The sequence below is a fragment of the Grammomys surdaster genome, unplaced genomic scaffold (genome assembly GCF_004785775.1).
Source record: "Grammomys surdaster isolate TR1022 unplaced genomic scaffold, NIH_TR_1.0 125284, whole genome shotgun sequence".
In the NCBI taxonomy this organism is placed as follows: domain Eukaryota; kingdom Metazoa; phylum Chordata; class Mammalia; order Rodentia; family Muridae; genus Grammomys; species Grammomys surdaster.
In genome coordinates this window covers 1337871-1351847 of record NW_021620163.1, presented here as the reverse complement: position 1 = coordinate 1351847, position 13977 = coordinate 1337871, and the positions used below count along the sequence as shown (strand labels likewise).

Sequence of the window (13977 nt, the reverse complement as noted above, 5' to 3'; positions counted from 1 at the left end):
ATTTAGCATATACAGATATTAAACTCTCTATTTCAGTCATTTCTTTTTTTCTCTTTTCTTAAAGTGAAAATTAAAAGCCAGTCATAAATAGGACTTTTGTGCCATCCACACAAGACTCAGAAAATATTGTGTGATAAAGAGTGGAAAAATTGTATGAGCTGAAAGAAAGAAGTTATGTGTTTGAAATATCATCTCCTGGACAATACATACTCACTACAATGACCGTATGAAACAGCTACAAATGACTGCACTCAGCCTGTACAAGAATGGACACTGATCAGATAGGCAAGGATTATGAGGTTTCATGAAGACCTACCTATTGCAATAGAACTATTTCTTCTGAATAGATTAATCGAAAGTAGAATCATTTCTTTCACTTGTGTACCTATTGTTGACCCACCAGCTCCAGAGACAGCCTCAATCCTATTGACATCCTTGGTAAAACTAAATGAAGCAAACACAGCAAATGTAAATCTGGGAAAGTGGTGCGTAGATGACAAAAATAGTTGACAGAGCTAGATCAAATCAAATAATGTAGGACAAAGATAACAAACTGAATGTATTGTAGACATGTATACAGTTATAAAAGATTTAATTTAATTTAAAAATACTAAAAAATCACTGAGTTTTCAACAACTCGTAAATATAATAAATCATTAACTTTAAAAGAAATCATAAAATTGTATATGAAAGCTAGAAATTTAACTTAAATATTAATTATGTTTTAGATATATCTATTTAATTTTTATGTATAAGGTTTTTTTTTTACTGAATATTTGTATATGAAATGCTTATGAGTCTGGTTCTTTTGGTGCTCAGAAAATGGCATCTGATTCTGGGGAACTGGATATGTAGATGTTCATAAATCAACACATCACTGCTACTAATAAATTTGCTAACAGGATAAAAAAGGTTTTAAGTGTCAGCAAAAGAAGGAAAGTCTAGAAATAAAAGTTAGATGTTTAGATGCAATAAAGCCTGGAGTTGCTGGTCATGGGATGGGAATTTACTGATGCAAGCAAACCAACTGAATAGAAACTGATTCCAAGTTGCCTTATGCTCAGTATGTCATTTCTGGACCAATTACAAAAGAAACATTTAACTGAAGATAAAAAATACAAAAATGAAATGAAAAGAAAGATTCACTAACATTTGAAATGAAGCACTATATAATACTTTTAAAAGTAAATACCTTTATTTATTTGATAGCTGGCTTTTAATATGAATTCTTTATCCAAAGATAAAAATACAAGTAAAAATATCATAAACTATAGTAATAGCAACATAGGGTAAGAATCTAAAGCAGGTATCTGTAATGTGCTTGTGTTTATTCATTTAGACACTAATTAGTGACTGGAATGTTCTGGACATAAATTGGATGACTCTAATATACGTGATTATTGCAAAAGAACAACAACAAAACTTATTTTTACTCTCCAACATTCATTTTTAATATATGAATTTTTTCAACTTTCTTTACAGATCCTTTTACTGAAACTAGGAAAAAAATTGAGGGATTATACTTGTGAATTGTTTTTTGAGCCCTGTTTTATCTCCTCTATCCAAGAAAACAGGTGTTAAGGGATCTCTACAGAATTCAAATGGAAGCTTTTTATTTTTTATTTGTTTAGACAGAAAATTAAGAAGAGTTATAGCTTTCATTACACTGAATCTCCATAGGAAATATTTCAAAGGTTGTTTATAAGAGAATCTATATTAATACAGTTAAACACAGTCTCAGAATATTCTATTCATTTTGTCATGTGACATAGAAATTCACCCAGGCCACAAGTTAATATTGATTGCCTTCTTCAGAGCCCCCTTCACATCCTTATTTCTCAAACTGTAGATTAGTGGGTTTAACATAGGAATCACAACTGTGTAGAAAACAGAGGCCATTTTGTCTGTGTCCATGGAGTAACTTGAGCTGGGTCGGAAATACATGAAAAGCAGAGTTCCATGAAAAATGGCAACAGCCATGAGGTGGGAGGCACATGTGGAAAATGCTTTGTGTCTGCCCTCAGCAGAGTTCATCCTGCAGATGGTAGCAATGATGTAACAGTAGGAGAGAACAACAGTGACAATGCTGTACCCTATCACAAAGCTACTGAGTGTGAACAGAACTATTTCATTTCTATCTGAGCAGGAGAGAGCCAGTAAGGGTGGAATGTCACAGAAAAAGTGGTTGATGACATTTGAATTGCAGAAAGACAGTCGAAATGTAAAGGATGTGTGGATTGCTGAATCCACAAAGCCTACTGCATAGGCAACAGTCACAAGCTGGATGCAGACCTTCTTGGACATTGCAATTGTATAGAGCAGGGGATTGCAGATGGCAACATAACGATCATAGGCCATGACAGCTAGCATGAGACATTCTACATCTGCAAAGGCTGCGAAAAAATACATTTGAACAGCACATAAATTGTAAGGAATCTTCTTCTCTTTAGACAAAAAATCAGCCAGCATCTTGGGAGAGACTGTGGAGGAGTAGCAGATGTCACAGAAGGACAGATTGCTCAGGAAATAGTACATAGGTGTGTGAAGCCTGCTGTCCAGTTTAATCAAGATGATCATCCCTAGATTAGCAATCACAGTTAGGCTATAAACAAAAAAGAACAATGCAAAGAGGCCCTGTTGCACATCCTGTCTGGCAGAAAGTCCTAACAAGACAAAATCAGTAAAAACAGTAAAGTTTTCAATCTTCATTCTTTGGATTCGGTTACTCTGGATTTCAATAAAAAAAGAAAAATTGACAGTTATAGTTTTTCTGTTTCTATGTCAGACCCTTGGTATTTGCGTTTTACAGAGGAAAAATTGATAAAAATCATCAATGCATGAATTAGACTGTTGATAGTGTATTTGACTCAATGTCCATTAGTGAGAAAATCGGAGCATGTCTTGTATCTGCATAGCTCTCTTTAGAATATATAGCACATAGTCATCCAAATTTAACCATAACATTTACAAACAATCATCATTTCACTGTCAGAATATTGTCATGCCCTTATTAGGTTAGGAAGTGGATATTTTCTGAAACTCAGGCAATGTTTCTCCTTTCAGCTTATGAAGAAAACTGTCATGTTCATATAAGAATCATAATATTTGATTTATAAAAAGCATCACTATGTTCTCTAAAATGAATATGAATAATTAAGTATGCATATTGAAAGTAACCATTCTCATCCCCTCGTTCTCTACACCTTTAGAGCATTCCTCCGTGTGACAAAGGTATTTATAAGTAAATTCACATACATTACTGAAAACATCTCAAGTTGCTTTTTGGTTTCAAAAATAGAGCTACATTTACTATGACTTTGATCTAAAAATTGAAATCCATTGAAATAAACAGAGAGATTGTCAGAAGTTAGACAAAAAGATTTGTAAGTGCAGAATTCCTGAGCACAAAGACATGACTGTCAGAAACAGCACTCTACAGTAATCATGCTGCTAGCAGAGATGTTCAAATGACATCACAGCTGAGTTGTAATCATGCAGAATCTTTGTATGCCGCACACCTATATGTCATGTGTAAGCAGATGATGAGGAAACCAGCCCATGTTCATTGTCTTAGAATCCAAATTTGTGTCTGATTATTGTGCCTTCCAAATCCTCCAGACACTGTTATACTACGGTACTTTGTCCTTATTTTCTTTTGTTTTTCCTGCAGCCTTTGAATAAACTTATCTTTGTTTTTAAAAGTTAGTGTTTCCCGAGAAGTTCTTCCAATTAAATTCCATGTCTCTCTGTCTCATTTTTGCACTCTAACAATCAAAAACTCTCCATATATAAGTGAATGTTGAGAGATATAATTTTATATGTTCATAGTTACATTAACACAGAAAGTTGATATATTCAATTATATAAGATTGATGCATGATTAGTGAAATACATGTATAGAAAATCTGAAAACTTTCATGCAGCACTCAGACACCTAAAACTTGAATAATATGTTTTAAATATCCTTCTCAGTATAAATACCTTTAAAACTAATTATTTCATTTAATATATTTTAATACTTAAGATACATAAAATTGTATGTCTATTATTAAAGTACTAAATGTAATTTTCCAACTTTCCTTTCAATGTTAATACATTTTCTCTCCCATTATTTACTTAAACACTATAATGCTTTGCATACAAAGCAGACATCTGCCTTGTTTCTTACCTGTGTTCATATATATATATTTGCTGCAACTAAAAAAAATAGAGAAAAATAAGAAACAAGTAATGTTCTTATGAAAAACAGCAAAGATGTGTGTACCTTATCCAGGACTAGAGCTGTTAGTGCATATAGATCTGTCCACACATAGATTCAGCATTCTCTGGAATCATATGATTTATGAACCTATCTCCTGTCCCTGAGTGCTCAAGACTTGATCTCTTAGGAATAAGAGGAAGTATTATAACAGACTTTAACATTGTGATTTCAAACAATAAGGATGATTGAAAAGCATTCCTATTATCAATGTTAAAACACTCCTATGTAGCTAATTCCCCAAATTAGCATTAGCAAATTGACTTCAATTAATTTTGCATTCATTACTTCTAGATCAACACATAATATATAATTTTAATGCTATAAAATAGGGAACTATTACATATCCATATGCCTATACAGATTTTCATTCACCCCCAAAATACAATAAATTCATGCATTTCCACAAACATTTTCACATTTACATAGTGAAGACAGGAGACATTATTATCTCACTGCCTAAAGATAAATAGTTATAAGTTTTTTTGAATCAGTGACTATTTTTTCTTGTATTTAAAGTATATTTTTCTCAAATAATACATCCTGATTAATGTTTCTACTCCCTCTCTTCTCTCAGTCTTTCTCAATGTACCATGCCATATGGATCTAACCCATTTCTCTCTGTCATTAGAAAACAAACAGGTTTCTAAGGGATAATAGTAAAATAAAAATAAGATAAAAGAGACAGGCAGTGGTGGCGCACGCCTTTAATCCCAGCACTTGGGAGGTAGAGGCAGGCTGATTTCTGAGTTTGAGTCCAGCCTGGTCTACAGAGTGAGTTCCAGGACAGCCAGCTACACAGAGAAACCCTGTCTCGAAAAACCAAAAAAAAAAAAAAAAAAAAGAAAAAAAAAAGAAGAAAAGCTAAAACATAGAATTGGATAAAACAAACAGAAAAAAAAAAGAGTATAAGACAAGGCACAAAAATAAAGAAACATTACTTTTTTACATACTCAAGAATCTAATAAAAACCACCAAAGTTGAATTAAGTGATATCACTATGTAAACACTTTGCATAAAATTATGTAATGTGCTTAGAAATAAAGTGTGATTCTTTCAGTTTATTAAAATAATTTATTCTGCTTTCAGTAGTATTTGATTGGCATATAGCCAGTTCTTAGTATCATAAAGTACTCAAATGTGTCTTTTTAAAATTTAATTCATTTATTTATTTTTGTTTTTGTTTTTTTATGCATTCATAAATCCTGCTCATGCTCACTGCCTCCCTCCTGATCACCTCCTCCTGCAATCCTTTCCTGCTCCCCTTCTCCTCTGCTAGAGTGGGAGTCCCTCTAGGTTTTCCCTCTTCCCTAGCACTTCAAGACTCTGCAAGGCTAGGTGATCCCTCCTCCAGTGATGCCAACGAAGGCAGAACAGCTTGTAGAATTTGTCTCACTGACAGCAACAGCTTTTGGGATAGCCTTGGCTCCAGTTGTTCAGGATCCAAATAAAGGTCAAATTGTACATCTGCTTCATATGAGTGGGCAGACCTAGATGTAGTCTATATTTGTTTCTTGGTTGGTAGTTTAGATTCTGAGAGCCACAAGGGTCCAAGTTAATTGGCTTTGATACTCTTCTTGTAGAATTCCTATCCCCTCTGAGACCTGCAAACCTTCATCCTATTCTGTAAAAATGCTCAAGCTCCATACACTGTTTGGCTGTGGGTGTCTGTATCTTTCAGATTCAACTTCTGGGTGGAGGCTCTCACAGGACAACAGGCTCCTGTCTGCAAGCATAACAGCTTACCATCCACAGAGTTAGGGATTGGTGGTTGCCCATGGGATAGTTTTCAGTCCTGGTAAATGATTAGCCATTCCCTCAGTCTCTGCTCCTTTCCCCATGCCTGCATTACTTGTAGATAGGATAAATTTTAGGTTGAAAGTTTTATAGATGGGTTATTGTCTCTAGCTCTTCACTGGGATTTCTGTATGAATACAGGAGGTTGTCTTTTCAGGTTTTATACCTGTGAATCTTAACTAAGTTAGCCCTCATTGATTCTTAAGCATCTCCCTTTTCCCAGGCCATGTATCCACCTCAAGATGTCCCCATCTCATCACCCCCATCAGTTGCAGATTTCCCTTCATTTTCATGGTCATCTATCCATTTCTCCTGTCCTTCCCTACACCTGATCCTCAATCTCGCATTCCCAATCCCATCCTCCCTTCCTCCAAGTTCCCACACTCCATCTGCCTTTTATAACTATTTTATTCCCCTTCTAAGTGAGATATAAGCTTCTCATTTGAGCCTTCTTTCCTGTTTAGATTCTCTGGGTCTTTAGCACCTGTATTTTATGACTACTATCCACATATAATTGAATACACACCATGCATGTCTTTTAGGGACTGAGTTACCTCACTCAAGAGGATATTTTCAAATTCTGTCCATTTTCCTGGAAAATTCAGGAAATCTTCGTTTTTAATACCTAAATAGAATTCCGTTGTGTAGATTTACTAGTTTTTCTTTATCAACTCTTCAGTTGAGAGATATCTGGGTTGTTTCCAGTTCTGGCTAAGATGAATAAAGATACTATGAATATAATTGTGCAATTGTCTTTGTGACACATTGGAGCATCTTTTGGGCATATGACCAGGAGTGGTATATCCAGGTCTTGAAGTTTAACTACTCCAAGTTTTCTGTATAAAACTCCAAATTGAATTCTAAAGTGGTTGTACAAGTTTGCACTCCCACCAGCATAGGAAATGTCTTCCCCTAGCTCTACATCCTCAGCAGCCATCTTAGCCATTCTGATGAGTGTAAAATGGTACCTTAGAGTTGTTTGATTTTACATTTCCCTGGTGAATAAGGACATTGAACTTTTCTCTAAGTGCTTCTGGGCCACTCGAGATTCCTCTGTTGAGAATTCTCTGTTTACTTCTGTACTCCTTTTAGGAGTACAGTAAATTAGGTTATTTGGGTTGTTGGTGTCTAACTTCTTGAGTTCTTTGTAAAATTTGGATATTATACCTGTGTCAGATGCAGGATTATTGAATTTTTTTTTTTGCCATCTATGGGCTGCAAAATTGTCCTGTTGAATGTTCTTCGTCTTACAAAAGCCTTGCAGTTTCATGAGTTCTCATTATTAATTTTTGATATTAGAGCCTGAGCCATTGGTGTTCTGTTCAGGAACTCGTCTCCTGTAACAATGCATTCAAAGGTATCTCCCACTTTATATTCTATGGGAATAGTTTATTCTGCTTTATGTTGAGGTCCTTGATCCACTTGGACTTGAGTTTTGTGAAGGTTGATAATTATGGATTTATTTTCATTCTTCTCCATGTAGACATCCAGTTAGTCCAACACCATTTGTTGAAGATGTTTTCATTTTTCCCTTTGTATAGTTTTTGTTTCTGTATCAAAAATCAAGTGTCCATAAGTGTGTGGGTTTATTGCTGAGTTTCAAAACAAAAATCAGACATACCTGAATTTGTAGTAATGTGTCTTAATTGTTCCCTTTGTGTTTTATTTTACTGTTATGAATCTCCGTGTCTTCTATAAAGCCACAATTAACTTGATGAAAGACTGTGTGATATTTTAATTCTTTAAAAAAATAAAATATTGTAATATTTTAAAAATGGTTTGTTCAGTTCTTTATATATTTTGGATATTAGCCTTCTATCAGATGTGGGGCTAGTGAAGATTTTTTTTCACAATATATAGATTGCCAATTTGTCCTGTTGATTATGTCCTTTTTCTTACAGAAAATTTTCAGTTTCATGAGGTCCAATTTATCAATTTTTAATCTTATAGCCTGAGCCTTTGGAATTCTGTTTAGGAAATTCTCCCCTCCCCATGCAAATGAGTTCAATGCTCTATTCCAATTTCTTTTCTATTAGTTTCAGTGTATCAGGCTTTGTGTTGAGGTCCTTGATACACTTGGACTTCATCTTTGTGGAAGGTGACAAATATGGATCTATGTTCATTTTTCTACATACTGACTGCCAGTTAGACCAGAGCCATTTGTTGAAGATGCTGTCCTTTTTCTGTTGTATATGTTTGGCTTCGTTATCAAACAACAAGTGTCCATATGCATGTGGCTTTATTTCTGGATCTTCAACTCTATTCCATCTGTCTGTCTCTGTACCAATACCATGCAATTTTATCATTATGGCTCTGTAGTACAGCTTGAGGACAGGGACAGTGATTCCCCCAGAAGTTTTTTACTGTTAAGAATAGTTTTTACTGTCTTGGTTTTTGATTTTTCCATATGAAATTTAGAATTCCTCTTTTCATTTATTTGAAGAACTGTATTAGAATTTTGATTGGGATTGTGTTAAATCTGAAGATTCCTTTAGGCATGATGCACATTTTTACTATGTTGATCATACCAATCCATGAGCATGTGAGATTTCTCCATTTTCTTTGATTTCTTTCTTGAGAGCCTTAAGATGATTCTCCTCCTCCTCCTCCTCCTCCTCCTCCTCCTCCCCCTCCCCCTCCCCCTCCCCTCCCCCTCCCCCTCCCCCTCTTCTTCCCTCCTCCTCCTCCTCCTCCTCTTCTTCTTCTTCTTCTTCTTCTTCTTCTTCTTCTTCTTCTTCTTCTTCTTCTTCTTCTTCTTCTTCTTCAGATGAATTTTTATTTTTTTAATCAGGAATTTTTTTTAATTTATTTTTTTTCAAATCATATTTTTTACTTATTCACACGGGTTATAAACACAAAAAGGCAGGACATGGGGAAGAGGATGACACTGGAGCATGGGTGGTCAGGAGGAATACAGATATCTTTCAGAACAGGGTATTGGCTGGGTGAGGGTTCAGGTGATAGGTCTCTATGACTCTGCCTATGATTCACTTGTCCTTATCTAAATTGGTAATATCTGCCAAGGCTACCTATTTGCAAGGTCTATGACTACTCAGGCTGGTAGATTTCCACAAAAGCTGCCTGTTTACAATAGCTTATAGCCATCTGTTTCAGTGTTTATCCACAGAGACCCAAGACTTGGTGTTAGTATACATGTATGAAAGGCCTATTGCTGATTTTAGGCCTGTGGCTGAATTTAGGCCTTCAGTGTATAAGCAGGGATGCCCCTGACATCTCCTCCCTTCTCTAAGTATAGACAGGCTGTCGTGATTCTAATCTTGCAGAGGCAGGGATAGAGGCCTGACCTCTAGTAATTGAAGGGGACTTTGTAATGGCTCCGGTCCCCCTGTCGTACCGTCCAGATGTCTTTTTCCTGGAGAGGAGATACTTTTGACATCAACCCCAATGCACTCAGGCTTGTCCCTCAGGGAACTCAGAGAGATATTTTTAACTTTTATTGATATTCCCTTGCAGTGCTTAGCCTCACAGCCTAAACAAGAATTCAGGTCGCCTGTCAGAGAGGGTTCTGGGTGGCCCCTCTCTGCCTGGTCTAGGGGCAGAAATATTCTCTTTTATGTTGGGTGGAGACAGGTTTTGGGAACACCCTGGATAAAGTAACAATCTCATCTTGTGTCTCGTGGTCCTCCATAGCTAACTTATGATAATGTATCTGAATAGGTTTTGCTACCAAATTATTTATCTGTTGTTTCACAGAGATAGTCAGCCAATTTGAGGTCCAGGGACCAGAAGCAATAAGCAAAAATAACCCAAATAATGGTCCCAAATGAGAGGAGGTAGAGTTGACAACCGTGGAGAGGTTGAAAACCAATTCTTGTACCAGCACTCATCTTCCTCTTTCTGTCTCTGACTTTTCTCAGGGCCTTCTCTGACCTTTTTCATGCTCTCTTTAACCATCCCTGTCTTGTCTATGTAAAGGCAATATTCTTCTTTAAGGGCTGTACACAGTTAAGAGCTGTACACAGCCTTTTCAATTGTAACAGAATAAATCAAGTCCAGTAAGGATCATTGTGATTTTTGGAGGTCTCTTCAGACAGCGAAACGAGGGATTTCTTCAGATTAGTGATGTCAATCTCTAGCTGTTTGATGTTCTTGTCAATGGCTCTTCGAAGATCTGAGTAGTATAAGTTCGGAGCCCAGCATCTGGATTAGAACTTCTAACAGCAGACATCACAGGTGATTCATTTTTACCTGGAAAGGAAAAAGAAGTGGATTCTCAGGGAGATTTCTCTTCCCTGGATGTAAATTGTTATTCATCGTATTTATGGTTGGGCCTGGCTTTGTGAGGGTATCTATTTATTTCATTAATCTTTTTGGTAGCCAATTAGCTGTGCCTTCTGTGATATCAAACAGGCATATCAATCCTCAGCCCTCCAGCTTGTTTCTTGGTGCCATTTGCTTGCTAATTTTTTCCCAGTAATTTACTTTGAAGTAGGGGCTGTCTTTGTCACTGTGGTATGTTTCCTGTATGCAGCAAAATGCTCGGTCCTGTTTATGTACTCAGTCTGTTAGTGTATGTATTTTTATTGGGGAATTCAGTCCATTCATGTTGAGAGATATTAAGGACCGATGGATGTTGCTTCCTGTTATTTATGTTTTTAGAGGTAGAATTATGTTTGTGTTTTTCTTCCTTTGGTTTTGTTGAGAGAAGATTATCTCTTCTTTTTCCTTGGTGTAGGTTCCATCCTTGTCTTGGAGTTTTCCATGTATTATCCTTTGTAGGGCTGGATTAGTGGAAAGATATTGCTTAAATTTTGTTTAGTCATGGAATATCTTGGTTTCTCCATGTATAGTAATAGAGAGTTTTGAAGGGTAGTCACGTTGCATGACATTTGTGTTCTCTTATGGTTTGTATGACATCTGTACATGGTCTGGCTTTTAGAGTGTCTGTTGCAAAGTCTGGTCTAATTCTGTTAGGTCTTCTGATATATGTTACTTGACTTTTTTACATTACAGTTTTTAATATTCTTTCCTTGCTCTGAGCATTTGGTGTTTTGAATATTACGTGACAGGACAAATTCTTTTCTTGTCCAATTTTTTTGGTGTTCTGTAGGCTTTTTGTATGTTTATGGGCTTCTCTTTCTCTAGGTTAGGGAAATTTCTTCTATAGTTTTGTTGAAGATATTTACTGGACCTTTGAGTTGGGAATCTTAGCATTCTTCTATACCTAGTACTCTTAGGTTTGGTCTTTTCACTGTGTCCAGGATTTCCTGAGTGTTTTGAGTTAGGAGCTTTTTGACTTTTGTATTTTTGTTGACTGTTATGTAAATATCTTCTATGGTAGCTTCTCTTCTTTCTTCTATCTCTTGCATTTTGTTGACTTGCATCTGTGACTCCTGCTCTCTTTCCTAGGTTTTCCTCTTTAAGGGTTTCTACTTGTTTAGCTGTGTTCTTCTGTATTTCTTTAACAGAGTAATTTATATTCTTCTTAAAGTCCTCTATCTTCTTTATGAGATGGGAGCTTAGATCTGAATCTTACTTTTCAGGTGTGTTGTAGTATCCAGTGCTTGCTGTGGTGGGAGAACTGGCTTCTGATGTTTCCAAGTAGCATTGGTTTCTGTTGCTTATATGCTTGTGCTTGCCTCTCACCATCTGGTTATCTCTAGCATTAACTGGCCTTGATGTCTCTGACTGGAGCCTGTCCTTCCATTGAGGCTGTGATCCTGTGATCCTTGTTCTGTCAGAGCTCTTGGAGGTAAAGCTGTCTATGAGTGTGTGGAGAGCCAGAGCCCAGTTCTGCTCCTGTGTGCAGGCACAAACTTGAAGGGAGAAAGAAGTTCTCTATATATCAACACATTTCTTTTCACTTTAACTTGAAATTAATGCAAGTGTATACTTTCATAAAGAAAAAAACAAAAGCTTGAATATAGGGCATTGTATATATAAATCATCTCTAGTCTCTAGTTTATTTGGACACATACTGACCCTTGTATTGCTTAAAGTAATATTATGTGAGACTAAAATATGAAAAAAATCTTGATAAAATGAATAATATCTTTAGGGGAATTTTTCAATGACTTTTAATATTTTATTTGTCATATTTGGTTCACACAACACATATCAAAATTCAGTATTTACAATAAGAGAATGCAATGTTGATGTTACCACTAGCTTAGCAGTAATAGTAGCAAACTGAAAAGAATATCAATGTTTTTGCCTTCCTCAAGAGTTTTATCAGCAGAAACAACTTGTTTAGAACATTTCAGAGTGATCAGAAGTCATCTTTCCCAAAATCAGTTTTAGTGGTTAACCATTTTTTTCCTCAGCGTTACATAAGCTCTTTAGATTTGGATCTAAACATATTATCCACAGCAAACAGACCCCTCTTGTGGAAATCTATAACTCAGTATTACTTACCTAAGGTTGCCAGCTACCATTTTAAAAGAAGGGTATGATTGAGAATGGATGAGGGGAAGAACATATGAACATTTAAATTAGACAAATTCATTCAATACCACAATATCTTTGAGTTTACGATCCACAGTTCTGTGCAACCTTCAGATCGAAATGCAATCTGCTGAAGCTTCATTTTGAGTCATACAGTCATTTAAATAAATTCAAGGACCAAATGTTTACCTTCAGCTCAGCTGATCAATATAATATTAATGGATTGACTCACTGTATCTTGAGACATTGGTGGAATTTAATTTTCCTTATCTTATATTCACATATTGTAGATGCTAAAATAATATGAATGTGCCTGATATCAGTGTTTATATGCAATAAAATACAGCATTCTTTGAGGCAGACACAAGATAATCATTGAACAAAAGACAAACTGGACGGCAAAATGCTCATCTCTCAAGAACATACGTCTTTAGAAATATTCTAGGTTTGTATGTACAACTACTTAATGTACATTCCTCAAACTCCAAAGTAGATATTTATGTACATAGAATAAGCCACGTGACTAGGTAGGATTTTCTTAAAAATGGTTGATGATCATTCCTAAATTTCATATTATATGGAGTTTCATTTTGTTATTTGACGGCTCATGTTTGTTTCCTACCTATGATACTGAAATTTTCACAATTAAGGTCATTCAGTGTTTGAGCAAATGTATGCTCATATATTCTCATTTCATACAGCAACCTAAAACATATTTATAAATTAATGAATGCTTAAGACTAAGGGAGAAAAAAAGAAAAAAAAATAGAAGCCAATGAAGAAAATGATGGAAGACCCAGTTATACAATACCAACACTTGTCACAGGTGTACACAAAGCAGACCAATAGTTTTCAGATTCATGACACAGACTGTGTTGCCTCCCCTACAATCATCTTTCTTTTTCTTTTTCTTTTCTGTACTGAGAAAGAGTATGTAACTGCTAGAAAGATGGTTCCTAAAACTGGATTAGAGAGTTTTTTCTAGAGCTGAGTCACAGATTTAAGTACATTTTTCTTCTCTGAAGTTTATATATGAGAGTATACAGTAATTGTCCATATACATATAGTACTCAATGCCAATTAAGCTACTTCATTAGCTTCAAAAAATCGAAATCTCCCAAAGGCAATAAATAATAAGCTATATCATATTGATGTAGACATTTACTGATAGGATGGATATACACAACTTGGCCACAATGGACATTGTCATTGAAATTTTCAAAAAAGTGAGAATATAAGATGATGTTTATAAAAACTAAGCAAGGATTGAAGCACTATATTCTTAAATTAGATGCTAGAACATATTGATAGTATGTTTTTATTAATTAATGTATAATGAAGTGTCTGTCATTTGTAATGAAGGATGAATTAATGCAATCCTGTACACTTATATCGTAAACTGGTGTGAAGCCATCTTTCATTCTTCAGTGTTTCCAGAACCTTTTTTACATATCAGTTCCTCAGGCTATAAACAGAAGGGAAAACAATGAAAACTCCAGGGTGTAGAACAATGATCA

The 13977-nt window shown here is 35.5% G+C and overlaps 1 protein-coding gene across 1 annotated transcript; it reads right to left on the bottom strand.

The window, feature by feature from the left end:
* Positions 1-1732: 1732 nt before the first annotated feature.
* LOC114637395 (olfactory receptor 5W2-like) lies at positions 1733-2727 on the bottom strand. The gene has a single exon (XM_028785623.1). The coding sequence runs from the start codon at positions 2707-2709 to the stop codon at positions 1777-1779; it is 933 nt and encodes a 310-aa protein (XP_028641456.1). The 5' UTR covers positions 2710-2727; the 3' UTR covers positions 1733-1776.
* Between the last annotated feature and the right edge of the window lie 11250 nt (positions 2728-13977).